We start from the raw sequence: 24794 nt of genomic DNA, 5'->3' as shown, positions 1-24794 counted from the left end.
CAGAGGGCAGACGATGAGCCAATCATATTCACGTTCGCCCGCTCAGAACATCTTCTTGCTCCCAAAAACAGAGCACTTAGCGGGGAGCGTAAACAGGAAGAGATGCTATCTGTCTCCTCCAGGAGGGGGATGAGAGGAGCAGCCGTGCCTCGGCTCGCACTACAACACAATCAACGGACACTTCTAGAACATCCCTGCTTTTTTGCTCTCTGAGTAACTGTCCTTCACCATTTACACCAGTACTCTTTCCACTACCCTAACCCTGCATTATTGATGGCAGTAATAACTACAGTAGTAACTGCATTAGTAACTTTATTATTGATGGCAGTAATAACTACAGTAATAACTGCATTAGTAACTGCATTATTGATGGCAGTAATAACTACAGTAATAACTGCATCAGTAACTGCATTATTGATGGCAGTAATAACTACAGTAATAACTGCATCAGTAACTGCATTATTGATGGTAGTAATAACTACAGTAATAACTGCATCAGTAACTGCATTATTGATGGTAGTAATAACTACAGTAGTAACTGCATTAGTAACTTTATTATTGATGGTAGTAATAACTACAGTAATAACTGCATCAGTAACTGCATTATTGATGGCAGTAATAACTACAGTAATAACTGCATCAGTAACTGCATTATTGATGGCAGTAATAACTACAGTAATAACTGCATTAGTAACTGCATTATTGATGGCAGTAATAACTACAGTAATAACTGCATCAGCAACTGCATTATTGATGGTAGTAATAACTACAGTAATAACTGCATCAGCAACTGCATTATTGATGGCAGTAATTACTACAGTAATAACTGCATCATTAACTGCATTATTGATGGTAGTAATAACTACAGTAATAACTGCATCAGTAACTGCATTATTGATGGTAGTAATAACTACAGTAATAACTGCATCAGTAACTGCATTATTAATGGTAGTAATAACCACATCAGTCTGTAAAACCACCTTCATAGCTCTAAAACACATGAAGATATTCAACCTGTGGTTCGACGCCTACGCTTGTCCGGACCCTAGATGGAACCGCAGCGATCGGACCACAGCTCTCTCTCGGTTCCGTGTGGAACCGACTCTCCTCTGACACCCTCTGGACGCGTTACCAGGCAGACCGTAAACCCTGAACACGTAACGACCCCATTCCCCGCGTTACCTGACCGACGGGCCGCGGAACGTTACATCTCTCCCCCCCGCGGCGCGTCGAGAACATGTCCGGGGACCGAGCGCGCGTTACCTGCTGGTGAACCTCAGCACCCTGGAGATGAGCCCCGTGGCCAGGCTGTTGACGGCGCTCTCCGACGGGGACTTGCAGAGCGCGGCGTCGGACCGGCCCGCCTCCCCCTTCTTCTGCTTCCTCCTCAGCTTCCTGCGGTAGAAGGCCCCTATCAGCTCCATGGCGCTCCTGATTGCTCGCCGGTCGCTCTGCTACCCCCTGTGCTACTCTACAGCCGGGCGCTCGGAGCTGGAATGGCGGCCAACGGACTCGGAGCGGCCGGATAGGGACGGCGACGCAGGGTGACCTCGTTAGAGCAGAGCAATTAAGTGTGATTACCTCCCTCACGTAAGATAAAGCGTGAAGTAAACATCCTGGATGCCTTGCTGAGTGCACTGGGCACTGGGAACCAGCGCTTCACACTGAGACCAGCTCTGGGAAGGATGGGAGGGAGGGAGGGAGGGAGGGAGGGAGGGAGGGAGGGAGGGAGGGAGGAAGGGAGGGATGGAATGAGGGAGAGAAACAGGGAGGATCAGAGGGAGGGAGAGACAGATATATAGAGAGAGGGACAGAGAGAAAGAGACAGAGAGAGTGAGAGAGAGAGAGCGAAAGAGACGGAGAGAGTGAGAGAGAAAGATAGAGAGAGAGAGACTGAGAAAGAGATGGAGATAGATAAAGAGACTCTTTATTGAATATCTGCAGTCAGAAATGAATTTGAGCGCCCCGAGGGTAGACAAACACATGATCACGTACTGAACAATGAGCGTTCTCTCTCCCTCCCCCCCCCCCCAATGATATCACTCGCCACGAGAGCCCTGCCCTGCTCACCAGCCCCCCCCCTCCCCACACACCCACGGGCAATTACCCAGACCCGGGGCAGAACTCAGCGGCCCTCTGAGAAGCAACGACTATTATCTGTGATTATTGTGGGTGTGTCATCATTAGGGCGTGTTCCTCTGCCCGGTGTTGACATCTGTCTGCAGGCCTCTGGCCTCCAGCCCCCTGGTCCTGGGTGAAGGTCCTGGTCTACTGCGCGGTAGCATCCTGCTTCAGATATCTGAGGAGAAGCTAGATGATATGATGACAAGGAGCTCGCTCGATCGTCTCGTTGAGAGAGGTCAGGGAAGAATTTTTACAGCTCACTTTTCTGGCCCTGAGAAAAGTGCTTCCCTCTGGAATATGTAGGGGTGGGACCTATGCCCACCCTCCTCCCATTGCTCTCTGTAAAGCGCATTGTGTTGCTTCTGTGTATGAAATGCGCTATATAAATAAAGTTTGATTTGATTTGATGACGTGCTCAGCGCAAAGGCAGTATTTGAAAGAAAACGCAAGCGCACACGCATATGCTAACACACCCACACACACACACACACACAGGGCTCTAGCCATGGGGCTTGGCCTGGCCATAGGAAGCTGACTGAAGACTTAACAAAGACACCGAGGAGTCCTGACACCACATTCAATTCAACCGCCACAAAGGGACGGATTTGCGCGGTGTCCCGTGATCCTTCATAACCCCCCCCGTGGGAGTCGGGACCCTGGAACCTGAAGCCCAGGGGGGCTCAATCTGCCTGGTGGGCCGTCGGGAAAGGAGAGGCGGTCTGCGATGCCGGCCACCTTCCCAGCATCCCTCACTGCTGTCGGGGGCCCCACGGTGTTCGTGGTCCCGGGGACGGCAGACGAGCAGGGCGTGTCTCGCTACGGAAACCTTATCTGTGCTGTGGGAACGCAGGCTGCCTGGAACGATCTTTTGATCAGCGAGGAAACTGAAATTGGAGAGGGGGGTAGACAGAGGGGGTGGGGGGTTGGGGGCGGGGGGAGGGGTGGAGGGAGGGGTGGGAGGGGGTGCAGCCGGACCGGCCAGAGGAACGGTTCATCATGGAGGATGGGGAGGACAGAAGAGTTGGGATGGGGGGGCTAGAGTGTAGTCTGATCTATTAACATCTGGAATTTTTTAGGTGTGTATATGTGTGTGTGTGTGTGTGTGTGTGTGTGTGTGTGTATGGAGGGGGGGGGGGGGGATTCTAAATTGGAACCAGAGGGGTGTCGATGTGACGTAACGCCAAAAGAATGCCGTGACTTAACGGCACAAACATTCTTTTTTTTCCCGCTCGGACACGGGGGTTAAGATCGCAGGGTCAGGGGTCATATTGTCACCCGCACACCGGCCGTGTTAATGAGACCGGCTAATCCTAACCCTGACCAGGCTACTGTCCCTGACCTGGCCTGCTGAGAGAGAGAGAGAGAGAGAGAGAGAGAGAGAGAGAGAGAGAGAGAGAGAGAGAGAGAGAGAGAGAGAGAGAGAGAGAGAGAGAGAGAGAGGGAGGGAGGGAGGGAGAGAGAGAGGGGGGGGGGAGAGAGGGGGGGGAGAGAGAGAGAGAGAGAGAGAGAGAGAGAGAGACACTGAGGAATCGTACTGTACAGACAGATTTGTTTGAAACAACGCGCCAAGGGAGAAACTGTGATACTGTACGTAGGAGACAATGTCGGTCAGGGGGTAGAAAGAGGGATGGAAATACTATTTGGTCCAAATAAAGGACAATTAATGTCAGAGAGAGAGACAGGGAGAGAGAGAGATGGAGAGAGAGAGAGACAGGGAGAGAGAGTTGGAGAGAGACAGGGAGAGAGACAAGAGAGAAATACAGGGAGAGAGAGTTGGAGAGAGAGACAGGGAGACAGGAAGAGAGAGAGACAGGGAGAGAGAGATACAGGGAGAGAGAGAGACAGGGAGAGAGAGAGATGGAGAGAGAGACAGGGAGAGAGAGAGACAGGGAGAGAGAGAGACAGGGAGAGAGAGATGGAGAGAGAGGCAGGGAGAGAGAGAGACAGGGAGAGAGAGACAGGGAGAGAGAAAGACAGGGAGAGAGAGACAGGGAGAGAGAGAGACAGAGAGAGAGAGAGAGAGAGACAGGGAGAGAGAGACAGGGAGAGAGAATCAGAACGAGGGGACAGTGGCGAGGAGGAGAGACGTGTGTGTTCACACTCCTCCTCCCGACTCTTCCACCCAGTCCCCTGGGGGGGGGGGGGGGGGGTCCGATGGCCCACTTCCTGCACTGGGCTGTACCCCGCCCCCCCCCTCCACCCACACACACACACTGATATCGCACTGAAGCCAGGGGGCTGATGGGATACTGGACGCCATAGGGAGGCAGTGACATCTTGGGGCCAACAGGCGACTCAGCTGTTTCTGCTTGGGTAGGACACTAAGACTCTGTTCAAATTGGCCGCCCAAATCTGATTTCTAGCATATCCAGATTGGAACCAGATTACTTTTATAAAGTCTGAACAGCAAAAAGCGATTTTTGCTATCTGGATTTGAGCCTCATTCATATGTGGTTTGAAATGTGATACCAATCGGTTTTATAAAGATGTGTCTCAACCTGGACGCTCCAACCAATCGGATCCATTCAAACTGTCCAGGCAACACACTGTGACGTCACGCTTATGTCGTTACCACAGCAACCAATGCAGATGGGTCAAGAAACACACAAAACCGAACCATGAAACATGTTCACTGTCCACTTGTGATCCGATCGTCTAAAACTCATTTTTTTTGTGTGTGATATTTTTTAGGTCATTTCTGCTTTATTATGATAGGACAGCGTAGGTGACAGACAGGAAAGGTGGGATAGAGAGAGAGAGAGAGGGGAAGACATGCAGCAAAGGGCGTGGGCCGGATTCGAACCCACGCCGCTGCAGAAAGGACTAGCCTTTACATGCTAAGCGCCCCAGCCCGTTGAGCTACACATGAAGACCTGAAAACACCCAGCGGATATAAGCATGTATGTATTACTACTAGGACTAATACTACTACTACTACTTAATTACTACCAGTACAGCCTGTCTGGTTCACGCCATCGCCCCCGCTGTGGGACTGTTTGGCTGGGACGCCCTCCAAGCAGGAAGCACTGCTGATCAATGGTGTTTATCTAACGAGGTGAGGCCTGGACAATAAGGGCCGTGCATTCTGGTGATATCACACGATCACAGAGGGCAACCTGACCACAGATCCAACATGGTTCTCTCTGTTGAATACAGCAGAATAACGTGATTCTGATTGAAAAGCATTTTTGCAATTCGTTTGATAGGATGATCAATGTGCAAGGATTTTAACTTCCTTAGTCCTTACACACCTTAGCCCAGCTTGTGTGGGAAGGCGCTACTCTGTGTGTGTGTGTGTGTGTGTGTGTGTGTGTGTGTGTGTGTGTGTGTGTGTGTGTGTGTGTGTGTGTTTGTTTGTGTGTGTGCGTGTGCTACTCGACCTCTCTCTGAACTGCACATCAGAGCCAGCGTGTGTGTGTGTGTGTGTGTGCGTGTGTGCATTTTCCTGCTCGTGTGTGTGCGTGTGTGCATGCGTGCATTTTCCAATCATATGTGCATGCGTGTGTGTATTGTCTGTGTACATTTTAATGCCCGTGTGTGCGTGTATGTATGTGTGTGTGTGTGTGTGTGTGTGTGTGTGTGTGTGTGTGTGTGTGTGTGCGTGTGTGTGTGTGTGCATGTGTCTGCCCACCGTTGGCATCCTGCAACGCTGTCTTCACAATAGAACTGTGACTGAAGGTGTTTTTACAGGCCGCTCCTCACGCCAAGGCGTTCAAAAACAGCGCTGTGTTTACGGACGACAGCCGAGGGGTTCGGCCGTCGAATCGTTCTGTTAGCTTTTAACATTCCTCAGAACGGGAACGGTCTCCTCTCCGCATCATGTGACATTCCCCTCGGTCCGGGCCCTTATTAGGATGAAACCAGCCCGCCGCTCCAGAACTGGGCCAGCTTTATTTAGAGTCCGTTTCTCCTGGAGCACTCTGGGTCTTTAATGCACAGAACACTCGAAAAGAGGAACTAATGAGGAGAGTGGAAACAAACGGGGAAGAGAGAGAGTGGCGCACGGTCGGCCAGCTCTTGGTGAGAGGAGGAGGATGAGGAGGAGGAGGAGGAGGAGGATGCTGGAATGTTCTCTGCAGAGATGTGTGTAGCGCGCAGTGTGTGGTTCCCAAGCCACACCCACGCCACCGGTACCGCGCCCGTGGTCACACCTGTGGACCTGGCTACCTGAGCCCAAGCCTGGGTCTTAGACGAGCAGGCTGAGGTAGTGTTGTGTCGCGCACAGGTCACAGCAGGGTCGGCGAGGTCAGGGGGTCAAACAGCAGGACACCCCCCCCTCCCCATCCTCTGGCCTCGCTGCTCAGGAAGGAAGGATACCGCGGCAACGGTCCCCACGACGACCGACACCTGGCAACTGTAAACCTGTCACTGACACGGCTTCCTGTGTAAACACGCCGCCCCCCCCCCCTCTCGTTTCCTTTGTTACTCCGCCATGACACACGGGGAAGAGGAAGCGGTCCTCACAATGGCTCAGGAACATCTCTGGGATCTCATCTCTTCCTGTACGGGAGAGGGAAACGCTGACTGACACCGCCGAGATGTAAATATAGTCCTGCCCCCTCTCTGCCCCCTCTCAGCCCCCTCTCTGCCCCCTCTCTGACCCCTCTACCTGCTCCCGCTGGGCTCGCACGCCCACGCGGGGTGCGACGCACAAACACCCCTGGTGACTCATAGCCAGGCGGTGGAGACGAGGAGCTCCACGCCCGCCAGACAACAACATGGTTTACTCACTCGCAGGTAGACTAGAAAAACAACACGCTGGGACAGGCCTACTGCACGTAGTTGGACACACACACACACACACACACACACACACACACACACACACACACACACACACACACACACACACACACACGCAGAGTGAGGCCAAGCTCAGACCGCACCTGTTCTTGATGCGTAGTTTGACTCCTCCGGGGCAGGGCCGGCCGTCTCTGGAGGGGGCGTGGCCGGAGGGGGGTGGGGGCGGGGGGGTGGGCTCGCCACAGCAGAGGCCTGGACAACACTCCCTGGAGACACACACACACACACACACACACACACACACACACACACAAACAAACACACACAGAGTGGTAAGGCACATGAGGCAGCAGTACAGTCGGCTTGGCGTCGAATCGTACGTTTCATCCTTCAGAGAATAAGTGCTGTCGCGCTCGCAGGCTACTCCACATGGAACCTTCCGGTACTACTACAGTAGAAACATTACTACAGTAGAAACATTACTGCAGTAGAAACATTACTACAGTAGAAATATTACTACAGTAGAAACATTACTATAGAAGAAACATTACTACAGTAGACATATTACTACAATAGAAACATTACTACAGTAGACATATTACTACAGTAGACATATTACTACAGTAGAAACATTACTACAGTAGAAACATGACTACAGTAGACATATTACTACAGTAGAAACATTACTACAGTAGAAACATTACTACAGTAGACATATTACTACAGTAGAAACATGACTACAGTAGAAACATTACTACAGTAGACATATTACTACAGTAGAAACATTACTACAGTAGAAACATTACTACAGTAGACATGTTACTACAGTAGAAACATTACTACAGTAGAAACATGACTACAGTAGACATATTACTACAGTAGAAACATGACTACAGTAGAAACATTACTACAGTAGACATATTACTACAGTAGAAACATGACTACAGTAGTAGAAACATTACTACAGTAGAAACATTACTACAGTAGAAACACCCACCGGTTTCCCAGCAATAGCTTTGCGGGGTCAGCGTGCAGTTGCCTCTCTTACAGGTAGAATCTGTGTGTGTGTGTGTGTGTGTGTGTGTGTGTGTGTGTGTGTGTGTGTGTGTGTGTGCGGTGGTGTGGCGCGTCACCGTGGCCACGTATGGTGAGTGTTTGACGAAGGTGGTTCTGAAGCTACTCTCCAGACAACAAAAGGATCAGTCTTTCTGTTCTCTGTGTTCCAGGTTTGGAAACCAATCACTGTGTTGACACTCCAGTCACGGCGGTGTGGGAAAATGAAGGAACACCGTTTGGCGCGATGACAACTGGCACGGGAGAAACGCCAGTAAACACACACACACACACACACACACACACACACACACACACACACACACACACACACACTCTGCTTCGCTGGTGTTATCAGCAGTTAGAAGGAAACACAGCGTTGATAATGTGAAGAGAAATGTCTCCACAATCTAATCTTTCTCATCTCGACATGATCTCATGCCGGGAGGATGCCCCCCCCCCCCCCCCCCCCGCCCAATGGCCTCGGAAAGCAATAATGTATGTGTGTGTGTAGGGGGGGGGGGGGTGTGGGTGTGTGTCTGTCTGTGTGTGTGTGTGTGTGTGTGTGTCCGAGTTGTCTGTGGGAGGGAACGGTAGTACTTTTCCATCTGAGCAGTGTCAGGGTCCAACAGCGAGACAGACATGATAATCCACTCAGCAGTCTTAGTCGAAGACACAGCAGATACGACGGCTCGGACTTCGATCACCTCGTCATTCACAGACCGCCGCCGCCGCCTAGCGAGCCATGACACCTTTAAATCGATCACCCCGCCCTCACATACTGCAATATTACATCACCAGGGTTAGATAAGCTTCGTCTAGCTCCAGGGTAGGCCTTCTTCTCGGGCTCGTTCTAAAGCCGCGTAGAGACGCTAGTTTTACAATGCTCCAAAATCACGGTCACGAAACAATAAAATTTCAAAAACTACATTAAAACCTCTTAATATTATATGTGAATTATATGGGCTCTGGAACATAAAATTGGAATTGGAATCCATAGGAACTGGCTTTGCATTGATTTGATTGGCCACTTAAAAATTTGAAATATTTCAGCCACTGATCTCAGCATAATCCACTGAGTAGCTTTAATATAATATACCGGTTTCAAGGATACTGTGTTTATTAAAACATAAATCTGGTGTCCTCAACACAGATCAACTAAAAGCCCCATTATAAGATGCGGTCTTGAGTAACAATAACTAATGTAAGCCCAAGCCTATGGCTCTTCTCTATGGCCCTGGGCTGTGGTGATGCTATGAGCAATAATAAGCAGCTTCATGCACTAGCTACCGTAAATCAACCTGCTCAAAGATCACTTGGAGAGCACTCCACATTTGGCCAGTCACACTGCAGACACATGAGTTAAAATACAATAAATAAATACTGAATTTGAGGAGAAATTACTTAATACTAGTGAAATTATCTGTTCATGCAGCAAGATAATTTTACTCGATAAGAAATCTTAAAATAATCTGGTTCAAGTCTAGAAATAAGTACTCCAAGAATGAGAACCCAAACTAGTAAATAATTAAATAAATAAAAGAAGATAATAAATCTCATATTTCCAAATCTAAGATTTTATATCTTGGCAGCCACAGAATAATTTGCAGTGCATTCCCAAATTTAATCAACTTATATAATAATAATAATAATAATAATAATAACAATAACAATAACAATAATATTACTATAATATTACCCTCACCCTCACCTCCACCCTCACACCTCACTCTCAAAACACCTCCCTCCACCCTCACCCTCGCAACACCCCCACCCCACCTTCACCCTCACCCTCGCAACACCTCACCCTCACAACACCTCACCCCACCTTCACCCTCGCAACAGCCCCCCCCCACTCTCACCCTCACAACACCCACCCCCCCCCACCCCAGAACACAGCTTTTCACCCCTCTCCTCACATGGGCGATGACATCATAATCTGGCCTAACTAATCATTGAGCATCACGCTTGAAAAATGACATCACAGTCTGCGTGAACCTGTCTGTATAGGAAGATATACACCAACAAAAGAAAAGATTAAAATAACGGCTTTTCTTTGTTCCTCTACTGTTAGTCTGTCTGCCATGACCTGGCATATTAACATGACTGTAATTAGAGCTCGAACAATGAGTTTTGAGAATGGGGGGTGTGATGTGACCCCTTTAACCTCTACCCAGACACCCCCGCTAACATTCCACACATCCCAACCCTGACTACAGGCCGTGTTTGGTGGTCTCCACGGTGACGGAGCGACGCAGACCGCCAGGCGTGACGTCACCCCGTTCCCAGCATGCACCTGACATCATGGGGTAGTTACAGGATGGAGGCATTCTGGGATGTTACCTTTAATCTCATGAACCCCATGGTGATTTCTGGAGCTATGTGTACAGAGCCACATTCCTGTAGCAATTACGCCTTTATGCATCTCAGAACAGGCTAATGATGTTGTTTTTCTGTCAGTACTTAACATAACTCGTTAACAATGCTTCAAACAGAGGAATGAATGAAATGTCTTTTTACTGTGTTGTTTATGTAATCTGTTTTTTTAAATGTCTTTCTTACTGTTTTTATCCGAAACTTAACATCTTGCCCAGGGACAGCAGTTGAAAACTTGCTACTCAGCTAACACTGGCACATTTACTATGAGGGCTCATTTACTAAAATATTCCTAAAATTGTTGATTGGTGTGCATTGTCCCTGGAAAAAAGAAACTGAATGAATAAAGTAAGGGATCTGTCTCGGACAGAAACGCTGCCGCGCGCCTCGAAGTTTCATTAGAACGTACACACGAGTGTGCAAGTAGTCCCCGTCACGCAGAGCAACGACGGAACACTAACCAGATGACGTAAACCATGCCAACAACGCAGGGGTGTGTGTTTGGTCCCTTCTTATTACGTGGGGACGTTCGGACCGAACCGCTGTCCGTTTGACACGTTCGAGGCCTGGAAGGACAGAGGGTGAATAATCGCTGGACGATGAGATGAATGAAACATGATGTTCCCAGCATGCACCTGACATCATGGGGTAGTTAAAAGCGATGGTCCAGCAGGAATGCAGTGTGAACTCATTAATTAACCTCACACACACACACACATACACACACACACACACACACACGCACACACATGCACACACACGCACGTGTCAAGTGTATGAAAAAGTGCTTTAAAACTCAAACCAGATTGACTCGTTAGAGGAATGCCGCGACTAGAGAAACCATTATTGCTCTGTTGCCTTCCTTTCGCAAGAAAAGCCATCCGGGATTAAATGGGCAAACATCGTTTCTCTGAGAAGGTTTTGGTGAGAGGAAAATAAAACAGACAAAGCAAACATCTCCTGTCATCCCTGCTCAGTGTGTGTGTGTGTGTGTGTGTGTGTCTGCCCACCCTTCAGGGGACCTCAGCAGCCAATCGTAGGCCGTGCAGGGAGAGCTAAGCCGTTGCCAAGGAGACGGCATTGTGACGCCCCTGTAACAATTTCCACCAGAGAATCGCATTCTAGAAATGTCTCTCTCCATGGCCTGACTCCTGACAACAGCCCCCGTGAGAGAGGGGGAATTAAGAAAGAGAGAGAGAGAAACAGAGAGAAAAGACGGGAGAGAAAGAACATAAATGTTCTCTCGAAACAAATCCTCCAGACGTTCCGTTCAGCTGATGTCTGTTAATTCGACGGGGTGTTTGACAGGGCTAAGGGAACGTCTGTTGCCCCTGGACAGGATAATATGAGGGCTCTGGCTAAGTGTTATTTACCTGAATACTTGCCCTGGTCACCAGCAGGGAGGCTGTCATTACAGAGAGAGAGAGAGAGAGAGAGAGAGAGAGAGAGAGAGTGCGTCAGAGAGAGAGAGACAAAGAGAGAGAAAGAGGGAGGGAGGGAGAGGGAGGGAGGGAGAGAGAGGGAGGGAGAGAGAAAGAGGGAGGGAGAGAGAAGGCAGAAACAATTACCAGAGACTGTGGAGACTGTGACAGGCCGAAGCACTCAAACAAACAAGCTCTCAGACAGAAAGGCAAACGTTGTGCACATTCCTGGCGAGAGCATTGAGAACTGATATATCAATACTCCCTCTGCTACGCCTCGTTAGAATCACCTGCCTGACATCGCTGTAGAGATTGTTGACTCGCTGGTGGTAATTCTATGCCACCGGTCTCCACGCCTGCTGATCCGTGGCATGATAGCAGGTGTGTGTGTGTGTGTCTGTGCTCACGCTTGTGCGTGTGTGTGTGGGTTTCTGTGTCTGTCGTGCGAGTGTTTGTGTGTGTGATTGTGTGCCTGTGTGTGTGTACTGTATGTGTGTGTGTACACACGTGTGTGTGTGTGTGTGTGTGTTAAGACAAGTGGAAAGAGATCACACTCTAACACCACTTGAACACATTCTGGATGCATGACTCAGCAGCCTATCATTCTCTCCTGTTACCTCCCTCCCTCTGTCTCCTCTCCCTCTCTCCCTCCCTCCCTCCCTCCCTCCCTCCCTCCCTCCCTCCCTCCCTCCCTCCCTCCCTCCATCTCCTCTCCCTGTCTCTCCATCCCTCTCTTTTCCATAGCTCTCTCCCTCCCTCCCTCCCTCTCTCTATCCCTCTCTTTTCCATAGCTCTCTCCCTCCCTCCCTCTCTCTCTCCCTCCCTTCCTCCCTCCCTCCCTCTCTTCCTCCCTCCCTCCCTCCCTCCCTCTCTATCCCTCTCTTTTCCATAGCTCCCTCCCTTCCTCTCTCTCCCTCCCTCCCTCCCTCCCTATGTCCCTCCCTCCCTCCCTCCCTCTGTCTCCTCTGCCTCTCTCCCTCCCTCTCTCCATCTCCTCTCACTGTCTCTCCATCCCTCTCTCTCCCTCCCTCCCTTCCTCTCTTCCTCCCTCTCTCCATCCCTCTCTTTTCCATAGCTCCCTCCCTTCCTCTCTCTCTCCCTCCCTCTCTCCCTCCCTGTCATGGTGACTCCTCCCCTCCTCTCCCCTGCGGGCCAATCAGCTGATCACTAACATTCAGCATAGGAACAGCAGTAGAAGTAGTTACTTTAGTACATGAACACAAATCTACAACTAACTGTGTGACTCCTACGGACTCTGGAGACAGATAGGGGGGGGGGGGGGTGTATGAAGTGGGAGTGAAGGGAATGGAAGGGAGAGCCATTTTCCCTTCTCCTCCTCAATCCTCCCTCTAGCCCACCCTGCTCGCTCGCGGCCCGAGGGCCCTCTTAAGGGGGGGTCCACAGTAGAGAGCGCGTCTACCCCCCCCCCCCCCCCCCGGACCACACATTCACCAGCGATTAGGTCTAAACCCGGGGGGGCTTAAGCCAGACTGGTGTAAATGAACAGCGGTAGACGGGATGAGGCCTTTGGCCCAGGACCAGCTACCCCCCCCCCCCCCAGCTCCCCTGGACCCAGCCCCCTCCCCAGTCCCCTGGACCCAGCCCCCCCCCCAGACCCCTGGCTGAGACCGTGTGGTGTGTCCGGCAACAACAACAACAACAACAACGGCGCTCTCTCGCGTCTCCCTCCCCGCCTCCCTCGTCCCTCGTCCGACCTGGCGGCCTCTTCAGCCCCGGGGGGGCCGAGCGTCTGCTCCCACCAGGGGAGAGGGGGGAGGGGGGGCATGTCCGATAAAGGCTACCCCCCTGCCGCTCTGTGAGGGGATGACAGGCTAGGATCTGAAGAATGCGTGGCGGCGGGCGTGTTAACTGGAAGAACGAGAGTGCGAGCGCCGCGCCGACTAGGCCCCGCCCCCATCTTCCGAGGCGCCTGCTTATTTCCATGTGGATAAAGACATTCCGAGGTAAACAAAACAAATGCAAAGGTGACCCCACCAACACCCCCCCCCCCCCACGCACACACACACACAAACACACACAACAAGCGAGCTGCTTACCTTACTAAGAAGGGAATTTAAACGGATCGGGTATCAATCGACAGGTAAGGTCCTCATGAGCCCTCGCGGTCCAAGCCTCCCGGCGCTGGAGTCAAAACAACACAGTTCCCTCTCCCCTCTCTCTGGAAACCCCTGTTCCAGACGCCCGACGCGCACACACACACTCACATCCACACACACATACCTGCCGCACGTAGAGAAGGCTGCTGCTCTTTACTCTCTCCTCAAACAAAAGCAGCGAGAGCTTTCGGCATGTAGCAGAGCCACTCGCGCGCACACACACACACACACACACACACACACACACACACACACACACACACACACACACACACACACACAGGCACTTAGCAGCCACTGGAGAGGAGTTCAAATTACTTCCCTCCTCTCGGCCAATCAGACTAGCCTCGGGTCTGAATGGACCCTATGGGGGTGATGTCACAGAGCAGGTTACACTTGTCCTGGCTCTGGGGGGGGGGGGGGAGTGGGAGGGGTTAGGGAGAGAATGAACGCAAGCAGGGGTGGAGAGTCAGGGGAGGGGGGGAGGGAGGGGAGAGGCAGAAAGGAGGCAGGATGGGGCAGGAGAGTGAGTCGTCTCCTTACCTTGGCCTTGCTATGGGCATCTCGTGACTCACAATACAGGCCGTCGCTCCCGACGCCGCGCGTGAGCGGGAGAGAGACAGAGAGGGTTTGAGTGAGAGGGGGATGGAGGAAGAGAGAGTCCTTTTTTTTTGTCCTCTTTTTTTTTTCAGTCGCCGAGCAGAAAAGGGTGTTTTGGAGAGGAGGGGGGGGGGGGGGGGTTCTCAGATGAAAGAGCGTCAGGATGCGCAGGTGTCGGGGTGAGCCAGGTGGACGGTGTCTCGGTCACACGTCGCTTCTGTTGTTTACCTGAGGAGGGAGGAGGGAGGGGGGAGACACCGAGGGGGAGGGCACACCTGTCCTCTCTCCCACCATGCACCTGGCCCCTCCAACGTCTTCATGTCAAACCGTCCATCTGCTCCGCCCCGATTAACAATGGAAACGCAAGCGGAGATGAGAGGGGAGGAGGAGGAGAGGAGGAGGAGAGGAGGAGGAGGAGAGGAAGGGTGTTCTGGTACCATATCCTGATCTGCAGGAAGGAACCATAGCCCTTGATCCGGAAGGGGGAGGTACACAGACCAGCAGACAGGCTGACAGACCAACAGACAGGCTGACAGACCAGAAGACATTCTGACTCACAGACCAACAGACATTCTGGACCACATCATCATGGCCATGTCTCCCTTCTCTATCCCCGGATCTGGGGCATGAGCAGGGCTGGAAGTCAACTTGCATTAGAGTCAAATGTTGATTTATTGGATTCTAGAAGCTACAGGTTGTTGCTCACGCTACAGCAGCCAGAGAGCTCACTGAGGAATGCTGTCAACACACAGACCAACAGACAGACTGACTCACAGACCGACAGACAGACTGACTCACAGACCAACAGACACACTGACACACAGACCAACAGACAGACTGACACACAGACCGACAGACAAGCTGAAACACAGACTGACAGACAGACTGACAGAGATACCTCCACAACTACAGTTAATCTCATCTTCCTGTCTTCCTGAGAGGAAAGGACAGACAGACCAACAGACAGACAGACCAACAGACAGCACACAGGCCTTGTTAAAAGTGGTTTGGCCCACTGTGTGTGTATTCTGAGCAGACAACTCCGCTCCTGAACTCTAGCCTATGAAATGTGTGCAGCCAGAGAAACGTACAGGTCTCATCAAACCTTAAACAAGTGTCACGCTGTCTGTTCAGGCATTATTTACCGTATGAGTGGTTACTCAAGCACAAGACCAAAGCTACCTCATAAACTGCTTTGTTGCCTTCTGAAGTCCATCTACAAACATTACAGAATACAATAGGTCATCACTTGGTGTTTGGATGGGCACAGCAGTTACATAGAACACTAGAAATGGTGCTCAGAGAGCACAGACCTCCACCCCTGAATGCATTTCGTGGATCTGTGTGCACCAAAATTGAACGGGTTCTAAATTGGCCCATGCTACACACCTCCAGCGAGTTTCATGAAAAGCGGTCTAGTAGTTTTCGCGTAATCCTTGTCCAAAAAATTAATGGAGGTGAGTGGCCGGCCCGGCCGTGTTTGGGGGGGCGCTCGTGGACCCGCCCTGGGATTCGGATCCACTCCAGAATTATTATGGGTCATTAGTTGACCCATGCTACACTCCTCCGCTGAGTTTCATGAAAATCGGTCTAGTAGTTTTTGTGTAATCCTGCTGACAGACATATGTATATTAAAAAATTAATTATTATATTATTTTTTATTGTATTGTTTAAATCTGTTCTCATTGTGTTTACACAATTTATGTTTTTATCCATCTCTCTTTATATAAAGCACTATGTGCTACATTGATGTGTATGAATGGTGCTATAGAAATAAAATTGCATTGACACCGACGTTCGTATGGAGACGCGCCACCGAAAACATGATCCGCCCACGTTACCTCTCGCCTGTCGTGGGGGCGGAGCTAATTAACCTTCCAACACTAAATGGATGAGGGCGTGTCTGCTGTGTGTGAAGAGCGCTTCACAAGGTGTCCGTGTACTCGCTCACCACCACAACAGGTAGAATAGAAACAGGTAGAATAGAAACAGGTAGAATAGAAACAGCTAGAATAGAAACAGGTAGAATAGAAACAGCTAGAATAGAAACAGGTAGAATAGAAACAGGTAGAATAGAAACAGGTAGAATAGAACAGGTAGAATAGAAACAGATAGAATAGAAACAGCTAGAATAGAAACAGCTAGAATAGAAACAGATAGAATAAAAACAGGTAGAATAGAAACAGCTAGAATAGAAACAGCTAGAATAGAAACAGCTAGAATAGAACAGGTGATAAATATGCAGTGGGGCTTGGCTCCCAAGCGCAGTCTTACAAGGCAGTGTTAAAAATTGACAGCATTCCTCAGTGAGCTCTCTGGCTGCTGTAGCGTGAGCAACAACCTGTAGCTTCTAGAATCCAATAAATCAACATTTGACTCTAATGCAAGTTGACTTCCAGCCCTGCTCATGCCCCAGATCCGGGGATAGAGAAGGGAGACATGGCCGTGATGATGTGGTCCAGAATGCTCTCACTTCTGGCTCTCTTTCCGACATCTCCTTCTATCAAAGGTCAATCCCACTCCAACCCATAGTGCCGCTGGAGGGTCAAAGTTCAACGTGATGAAACAGAGAGCCAGACAGAAAGCGAGAGAGAGAGAGAGAGAGAGAGAGAGAGAGAGAGAGAGAGAGAGAGAGAGACAGAGAGAGAGACAGAGAGAGACAGACAGACAGAGAGAGAGAGACAGAGAGAGCACGAGAGAGAGAGAGAGAGAGACAGAGAGAGCACGTGAGAGAGAGAGAGAGAGAGAGAGAGAGAGAGAGAGAGAGAGAGCATTAACTGTAATGAACACAGCACCATGTCTACGTCACACGAGGCCAAAAAGCCAAAGTGCGACACCCTCATCCTCAGCTCAGCTCAGGACCTTATCTAACGTCTGTCCAGACAGAGACAGAACACAGCAGTAGCCCCGCCCCCGACCTGGTCTAACGTCTGTCCAGACAGAGCACAGCAGTAGCCCCGCCCCCCGACCTGGTCTAACGTCTGTCCAGACAGAACACAGCAGTAGCCCCGCCCTGGACCTGGTCTAACGTCTGTCCAGACAGAGACAGAACACAGCAGTAGTCCCGCCCCCGACCTGGTCTAACGGCTGAGACCGTACGCATCACCGCTGGCTGACCTCAGCCACGGCGCAGCGAGCGCGCGCGGGGGGGGGGGGCGCGACCCCTCTCCTATGGTCAGATCTCAGATCTACATCCACTACGTTACAGACGAGGGTAGGAGACCCCGCGGCGCACGTACCTGTCTGGGTTCACCTCCATCCTCGGATCAGAACTACCTCGCTGTTACTTCCTGCTTACGAAGGGCTCGGCCAATCAGAACCGTGACTAGGTCCGTTGAGGGACTCCATGGTTGATCTCATACATCCATACTGGGTTCCCTCAGGGCAGTTCCTCACAGTCAAGCCACACCGGCTAGTTTTCCCCGGCGTAGGGATATGTACAGTTTAGTTGTAGTATGCACAGAGCCTTCCACTATCTAACCTACAGCATGTCCCCTTGTATCCCTCCACCCCCCCCGCCTCCTCTTCCCAGAATGCCATGCGTGTCTGAAGTCCTGTGTTGCGCAACTCCTTCAGCGTCTTGTGGCTCCGGCGGCAGTAGGTAGCCAGGTGGACAGTGACAGACCGCATGCTGTATTGTACTGTATGTGTGTGTGTGTGTGTGTGTGTGTGTGTGGCTCTAGTGCCAGCTGTTTGCCAACGCAGCCCCAGTGCTACCTGAACCCTCTTGGACGAATCCTACTGCCCGGGAGGAGCTGTTTGTTCAGGTTTCAGCAGAGTCAACACGCTGAGGACCTACGGCAGCCACACACACACACACACACACACTTACACACACACACGCGCGCACGCACACACACACACACGTTCGCTGGTCGCTCTCCATCCCGCCTCACTCAAGACACACCTGGACTCTGGACCTGGATGCAAATGAGCATCCTCTCTGTCTCTGAGGCTCCTCCCCCTCCCTCCCTCTCTCCCTCCCTCCCTCCCTTCCTTCCTTCCCTCCCTCCCTACCTACCCTCCCTCCCTCCCTCCCTCCCTCCCTACCCTCCCTCTCTCCCTCCCTCCCTCCCTCCCTCCCTCCCTCCCTACCCTCCCTCTCTCCCTCCCTCCCTCCCTCCCTCCCTCCCTCCCTCCCTCCCTCCCTCCCTTCCTCCTTCCTTCCCTCCCTCCCTCCCTCCCTACCCTCCCTCCCTCCCTCCCTCTCTCCCTCCCTCCCTCCCTCCCTCCCTCCCTCCCTCCCTTCCTCCTTCCCTCCCTCCCTCCCTCCCTCCCTCCCTCCCTCCCTCCCTCCCTCCCTCCCTCCCTCCCTCCCTCCCTTCCTCCTTCCCTACCTCCCTCCCTCCCTTCCTCTCTTGCTCCCTCAAAAGAGCATTGTCTCTGTCTCTAAGGCTGCTCCTCCCTCTCTCTCCCTCCCTCGCTCCCTCCCTTCCTTGCTCCCTCCCTCCTTCCCTACCTCCTTCCTCCCTCTCCCTCCCTCCCTCTCTCCTTGCCTCCCTTTCCCCTCCTCACCTCCCTCACTCCTTCCAGGGCTGCCCCCCCCACCGAGTTAGAGGAGGAGTCAGTAACCTGGCCCTCCCCCCCCCTCTCACCCATGGCTGGACCGAAGGGTGAGGGGTCTTTATGGTGAACTGGCCAAGCAGGCAGGCAGGAAGGCAGACAGGTGAACCTGAGCCCCGGCCCCCACCTCAGTGTCCCGGCCCCCGCCTCACTGCCCCGGCCCCCGCCTCAGTGCCCCGGCCCCCACCTCAGTGTCCCGGCCCCCGCCTCAGTGCCCCGGCCCCCGCCTCAGTGCCCCGGCCCCCGCCTCAGTGCCCCGGCCCCCGCCTCAGTGCCCCGGCCCCCGCCTCAGAGCCCCGGCCCCCGCCTCAGAGCCCCGGCCCGCGCCTCAGAGCCCCGGCCCCCACCTCAGAGCCCCGGCCCCCACCTCAGAGCCCCGGCCCCCACCTCAGAGCCCCGGCCCCCGCCTCAGAGCCCCGGCCCCCGCCTCAGAGCCCCGGGCCCCGCCTCAGAGCCCCGGGCCCCGCCTCAGTGTCCAACAAAGCCAGGTGTGGGACAATGGCTGCCATTATGGGCTTTTATTAGCCCAAAGAAAAGCCGTGGCTGTGTGCGTCCAGGTTGAATGGCCAAACAAGAGCCTCTCTGTGGTCAGGGGGGTGAAGTATTAATATCTTTGGGCTCATACACACACACACACACACACACACGCAGGTGAGAAACATGTACGCGCGCCCACACACACACACATACTCGCAGGTGAGAAACATGTACGCACGCCCACACACACATGCGCATACAATACACACACACACTACACACACACACACACACACACACACACACACACACACAAATAATCACAAATAATAACTAGAATACTAGACTGCCATAACATGGGATACAGTACGAACTAGAAAGCTACACCACTACCTGGCTGACAGAACAAAACACTCACCCCCCTCTCATCCTCTCTCTCTTTCTCTCTCTCATCCTCTCTCTCCCTTCCTCCTCTCTCTCACCCTCTCATCCTCTCTCTCTTTCTCTCTCTCCCTTCCTCCTCTCTCACCCTCTCTCTCTGTATCTCTCTCCCTTCCTCCTCTCTCTCACCCTCTCATCCTCTCTCTCTTTCTCTCTCTCCCTTCCTCCTCTCTCTCACCCTCTCATCCTCTCTTTCTCTCTCTCTCTCCCTTCCTCCTCTCTCTCACCCTCTCATCCTCTCTCTCTTTCTCTCTCTCCCTTCCTCCTCTCTCTCACCCTCTCATCCTCTCTCTTTCTCTCTCTCCCTTCCTCCTCTCTCTCATCCTCTCTCTTTCTCTCTCTCCCTTCCTCCTCTCTCTCATCCTCTCATCCTCTCTCTTTCTCTCTCTCCCTTCCTCCTCTCTTATCCTCTCTCTCTTTCTCTCTCTCCCTTCCTCCTCTCTCTCACCCTCTCTCTTTCTCTCTCTCCCTTCCTCCTCTCTCTCACCCTCTCATCCTCTCTCTTTCTCTCTCTCCCTTCCTCCTCTCTTATCCTCTCTCTCTTTCTCTCTCTCCCTTCCACTGCTCTCTCACCCTCTCATCCTCTCTCTCCCTTCCTCCTCTCTCTCACCCTTTCATCCTCTCTCTTTCTCTCTCTCCCTTCCTCCTCTCTCTCATCCTCTCATCCTCTCTCTTTCTCTCTCTCCCTTCCTCCTCTCTCTCACCCTTTCATCCTCTCTCTTTCTCTCTCTCCCTTCCTCCCCGCTCTCCTACAACAATACATTGCTCTCCCTGCCGTAACTCCCCCCCCCGGGGGTCATTGTGGGTCGTTTATGACAGCTATCGGCCGGTAATAGCCATATTCACCGGCTGCCTAGACACCTCTGTCCTCAGATGAGCCCTGTCCTCCCATAGTGAGCTCCCTCTAGAGGCCACTCCGACACAGCGCTGGCCCGGACCCAAACGTCCCCTCGGCACGGAAGAGAAAGAGATTGTGAGGAAATCCCAACACCCACGGCGAACGCTGTGTATCCTGCACGGCCGTACGATCCCAACACCTGGTCCCTGTCTCCTGGGACAGCACAGGACGTCATCGACCGGGGACATTACTGCTAATCGCTTCGGATAAAAGTGTCTGAAAAGTGTCTGCTAAATGACTGATGCACTGTGATTAATGTAATGTGAGTAGACTGATGCTGGCTATCGGGTTCAGTTTAAATTAAATTAAAACTCCCACATTCAATTCATAAATGGAATTTTAACACCGCACTGACAGAATTTAAATTTGAACTGAATTCCAACTGACCCCCCCCGGCTGTGCTGCCCGGCAACTTGCGACTGACCCCCCCCTATCGCCGCCCTCGGCCTGCAGTCTGATAAGGCAAGGGGCATGCTGGGAGTTGACCCCTGGGCGGGGACACCGCGCTCCGAGCATCGGCCACCTGCTCTGCTATCTACGAGCGCCGAGGTGTGACCACGCCCCCGCCGCACACAAACTCCACCCCCGGAGGTCTCAGAGCGGGGAGAGATGGACCGTCCTACGCAGTCATTCCTCCAATCAGACGAGGCCTCGGACAGAAGAGAGAATGTCTGCACAGTGTGTAGCTCCCACAGTGAGTTTGAATAAATAGGGCACAACGTTTTCAGCCAAAATTGCCTTTTTCAGGTGACAGAAACTGGTAGTGCTGATGCTTATTTGAATAGCAGCTGTCAATTACAGCCAAGCAATGAAACAGACAGAGAGACAGAGAGACAGAGAGACAGAGAGACAGACAGACAGACAGACAGACAGACAGACAGACAGACAGACAGACAGACAGACAGACAGACAGACAGACAGACAGACAGAAAATAGAGTCAGAGTCAAACAGAGAGTCAGGGAGGACAGACAGACAGACAGACAGACAGACAGACAGGAGAGAAGGACAGAGGGACAATGCCAGCCAGTAGTCTCTGGTGTGTGTGTGTGTGTGTGTGTGTGTGTGTGTGTGTGTGTGTGTGTGTGTGTGCGTACCTGCGTACGGTGAGCCGAAGGGTCTTGTAGGACCCTTTGACCAGGGAGATGGCCTCTTGTCTGAAACCGCTCAGCTCCACCTCATTGATGACCACCACCTGGTCTCCCACCAGTAGAGGGTGCTCTAACAGGTCTGCCTTCCCACCTTCCTCAACCTGGGAACAGGACACACACACACACACACACACACGCACACATGCACACACACACACACACACACACACACACACACACACACACACACACACACACACACACACACACACACACACACAGCAGAACATATACGCTTCATTAATACCTCATTTAGCCGAACAAAAGACAGAACAATAGGGGGGGAAATACTAATATTATTGTTCAGTCCCTGCGGGAATCGACGCTGCGGCGGCCCTGATGTTGCATTCCCCAGGCGCCACCGACCGATCCACACAGAGCGCTCAGCCACGCTAGCCCCGCCCACGCCCGGCAGGGTGACAGCAGGTCCCCGGGGATCCTTGGGAGGTCAAGGTCCCAGACACAGCTCCCTCTCTCTCTCTCTCCTTATCCCTCTCCCTCTCTCTCTCCCTTCTTCTCTCTCCCTCTCTCTCTCTCTCTCCTTCTCTCTCTCTCCCTCTCTCTATCCCCCTCTCCTCTCTCTCTCTCTCCCTCTCCTTCTCTCTCTCTCCCTCTCCTTCTCTCTCTCTTTCTCCTTCTCTCTCCCTCTCTCTCTCTCCCCCTCTCTCTCTCTCCTTCTCTCTCCCTCTTTCCTTCTCCCTCACTCTCTCTCCTTCTCTCTCTCCTTCTCTCTCTCCCTCCCTCCCTCCCTCTCTCTCTCTCCCTCTCTCTCCCTCCCTCTCTCTCTCTCGCTCCAGCTAACTCAGTGTTAGATTAGCGGGCGGCGAGCGTGATGCATTCTCCAGTGGCACGCCGGTACCTCGGCGCGGGGAGTGTGGCGGAGACGTGTCAGCCCTCGTTATGGCCGGCTGCTCCTGGGGTCGCTGACAGGAAGCGCATGCTTCGGAGGAAGGGGGGGGGGGGTAACGTTGAACCCATTCCCCAGGGAAACGTGGACATTACTGTGCACCGGACAGCCATGGCCAATGGCCTCGTCCGTCTACTACTGCGTTGCTGTCCTCCGCCATGAAGACTTCGTCTCACATGGAGACACCGTGCAAGACCCGCCTCAGAAAGAGGTTTATAAACGCTATTTTGTTCTGCTTTAAGAGAGCAAACAGCCATACCGGATCCTTTTGATTTGTCCTTCCTTGACAAAGGCCTCCTCAAACAATGTTGGCGCATTCAATCCTCAGCGAACAAACTTGACTAGACTGCTTGAGTCTGAAACGGCTCTGGGGACGAATACAAAACGGGACATATTTGGACCAATCAGAAAAGCAAGCGTAGCGCTTTAACGCTGTTTAACGCTGTTTAACGCTGTTGTATCACTGCGGTTGTATTACCGCTGAGAAAACACAGAGGAAAGATTCGCTTAACTTGGTGTCGAAAGGGCCTGAAAAAGGAGTCTTTCATTAAAGATGTGCTGCCAACACTCTGACAATGAGCCTATTAATATGGACTTGGGCTAAAAGACTAATTCTCTTGACCTCCCCCTGACCGCCACTTCCACAAGCCAAAGGTCACGGCGACAGGATCTCCAAGTGATAAACCACTGGAAGCAATCCGCAGCTTTTCAGAGACAGCCCCACGAAAGAACGCAGAACGAAAGAAAAAAGATGAAAATCAGTATTCTGTCAACATACAGTGTTGTTTGCCTTTGCTATCTATTTTTCCTCTCTCTCTTCTTCTGCTGCTTTTCAGACTAGCCGAGCTCTCGCAAATACGTTGCTGACATTCCTCCTTTCTCTCTCTCATTCTCTCTACCTCTCTCTCTCCCTTTCTCTCTCCCTCTCTCTCTCTCATTCTCCCTCCCTCTGTCTCTTTCTCTCTCTTTTGGACCGGCGCCAGAACCCTGGGCTACATTCCGGATAGCCCTCTTCCCCCGCTGTAGAAGAGCGAGTGTTGGGGGCCGGGGGCCAGTGGGCTGGAGGCCCGTGAGGCTGGAGGGGGGGGGCAGGGGGGGGGCGGTGTAGGCCTGTTGCCTTATCGTGTTTGGATCCTCTCCTCCGGCTCAGCCCAGAATGACCATCTTTGGCAGGACCAGCCGGACCGGGTCCGGGAGCTACAGGCTGAGTACGCCGCGGCCGCTGGGCCGTACGGTACCATCTGGCGCCGCCCGGAGCCCCTGAAGCCCCGATCCATCTCTCCCCGTCCCATGGCTCTCGTCTGGGTGTCGGAGGTCGACCCAGAGTGGTGCTCTGGCCTGGACCCCCTGCACCTCTGACCAGTCATTCCTCCAGTCAGGATGGGCTCAGACAGAGACAGAGACTGGCTAGTCTCTGCTAGTGGGGCAGGAAAGCAGGCGGGGAGAGGGGTAGGTAGGATGGGGGAGGGGTAGGTAGGCTGGGGGAGGGGTAGACAGGGAGAGGGGTAGACAGGGAGAGGGGTAGGTAGGCTAGGAGAGGGGTAGGTAGGCTAGGAGAGGGGTAGCAGACAGGGAGAGGGGTAGGTAGGCTGGTAGAGGGGTAAGTAGGATGGTAGACGGGTAGGTAGGCTGGGGGAGGGGTAGACAGGCAGGTAGAGGGGTAAGTAGGATGGTAGACGGGTAGGTAGGCTGGGGGAGGGGTAGGTAGGGTGGTAGAGGGGTAGGTAGGCTGGTAGAGGGGTAGTAGACAGGGAGAGGGGTAGGTAGGGTGGGGGAGGGGTAGGCAGGCTGGGGTAGGTATGTAGGCCTCCCTGCGTTTGATCCAGCAGAGCGACTTAAGGAGGTGACACAGCCACCTTAACACAGCACAGCCACCTTAACACAGTCACCTTAACACAGCCACCTTAACACAGCACAGCCACCTT

The 24794-nt window shown here is 52.5% G+C and overlaps 1 protein-coding gene across 1 annotated transcript in view; it reads right to left on the bottom strand.

Moving 5' to 3' along the window:
* shroom3 (shroom family member 3) overlaps positions 1–24794 on the bottom strand; it is a gene marked incomplete at both ends in the record, with an annotated part of 47342 nt that overhangs the window by 20682 nt on the left and 1866 nt on the right. Inside the window, 2 exons of the mRNA XM_084442521.1 lie at positions 7011–7133; positions 21909–22063. Coding sequence (XP_084298647.1) covers positions 7011–7133; positions 21909–22063 — 278 coding nt within the window. The remainder of the gene's footprint in view (positions 1–7010; positions 7134–21908; positions 22064–24794) is intronic.

This window comes from Borostomias antarcticus (assembly GCF_949987555.1).
Source record: "Borostomias antarcticus genome assembly, chromosome: 8".
NCBI classification, from domain to species: domain Eukaryota; kingdom Metazoa; phylum Chordata; class Actinopteri; order Stomiiformes; family Stomiidae; genus Borostomias; species Borostomias antarcticus.
This window is presented reverse-complemented; position numbering and strand designations above follow the sequence as displayed.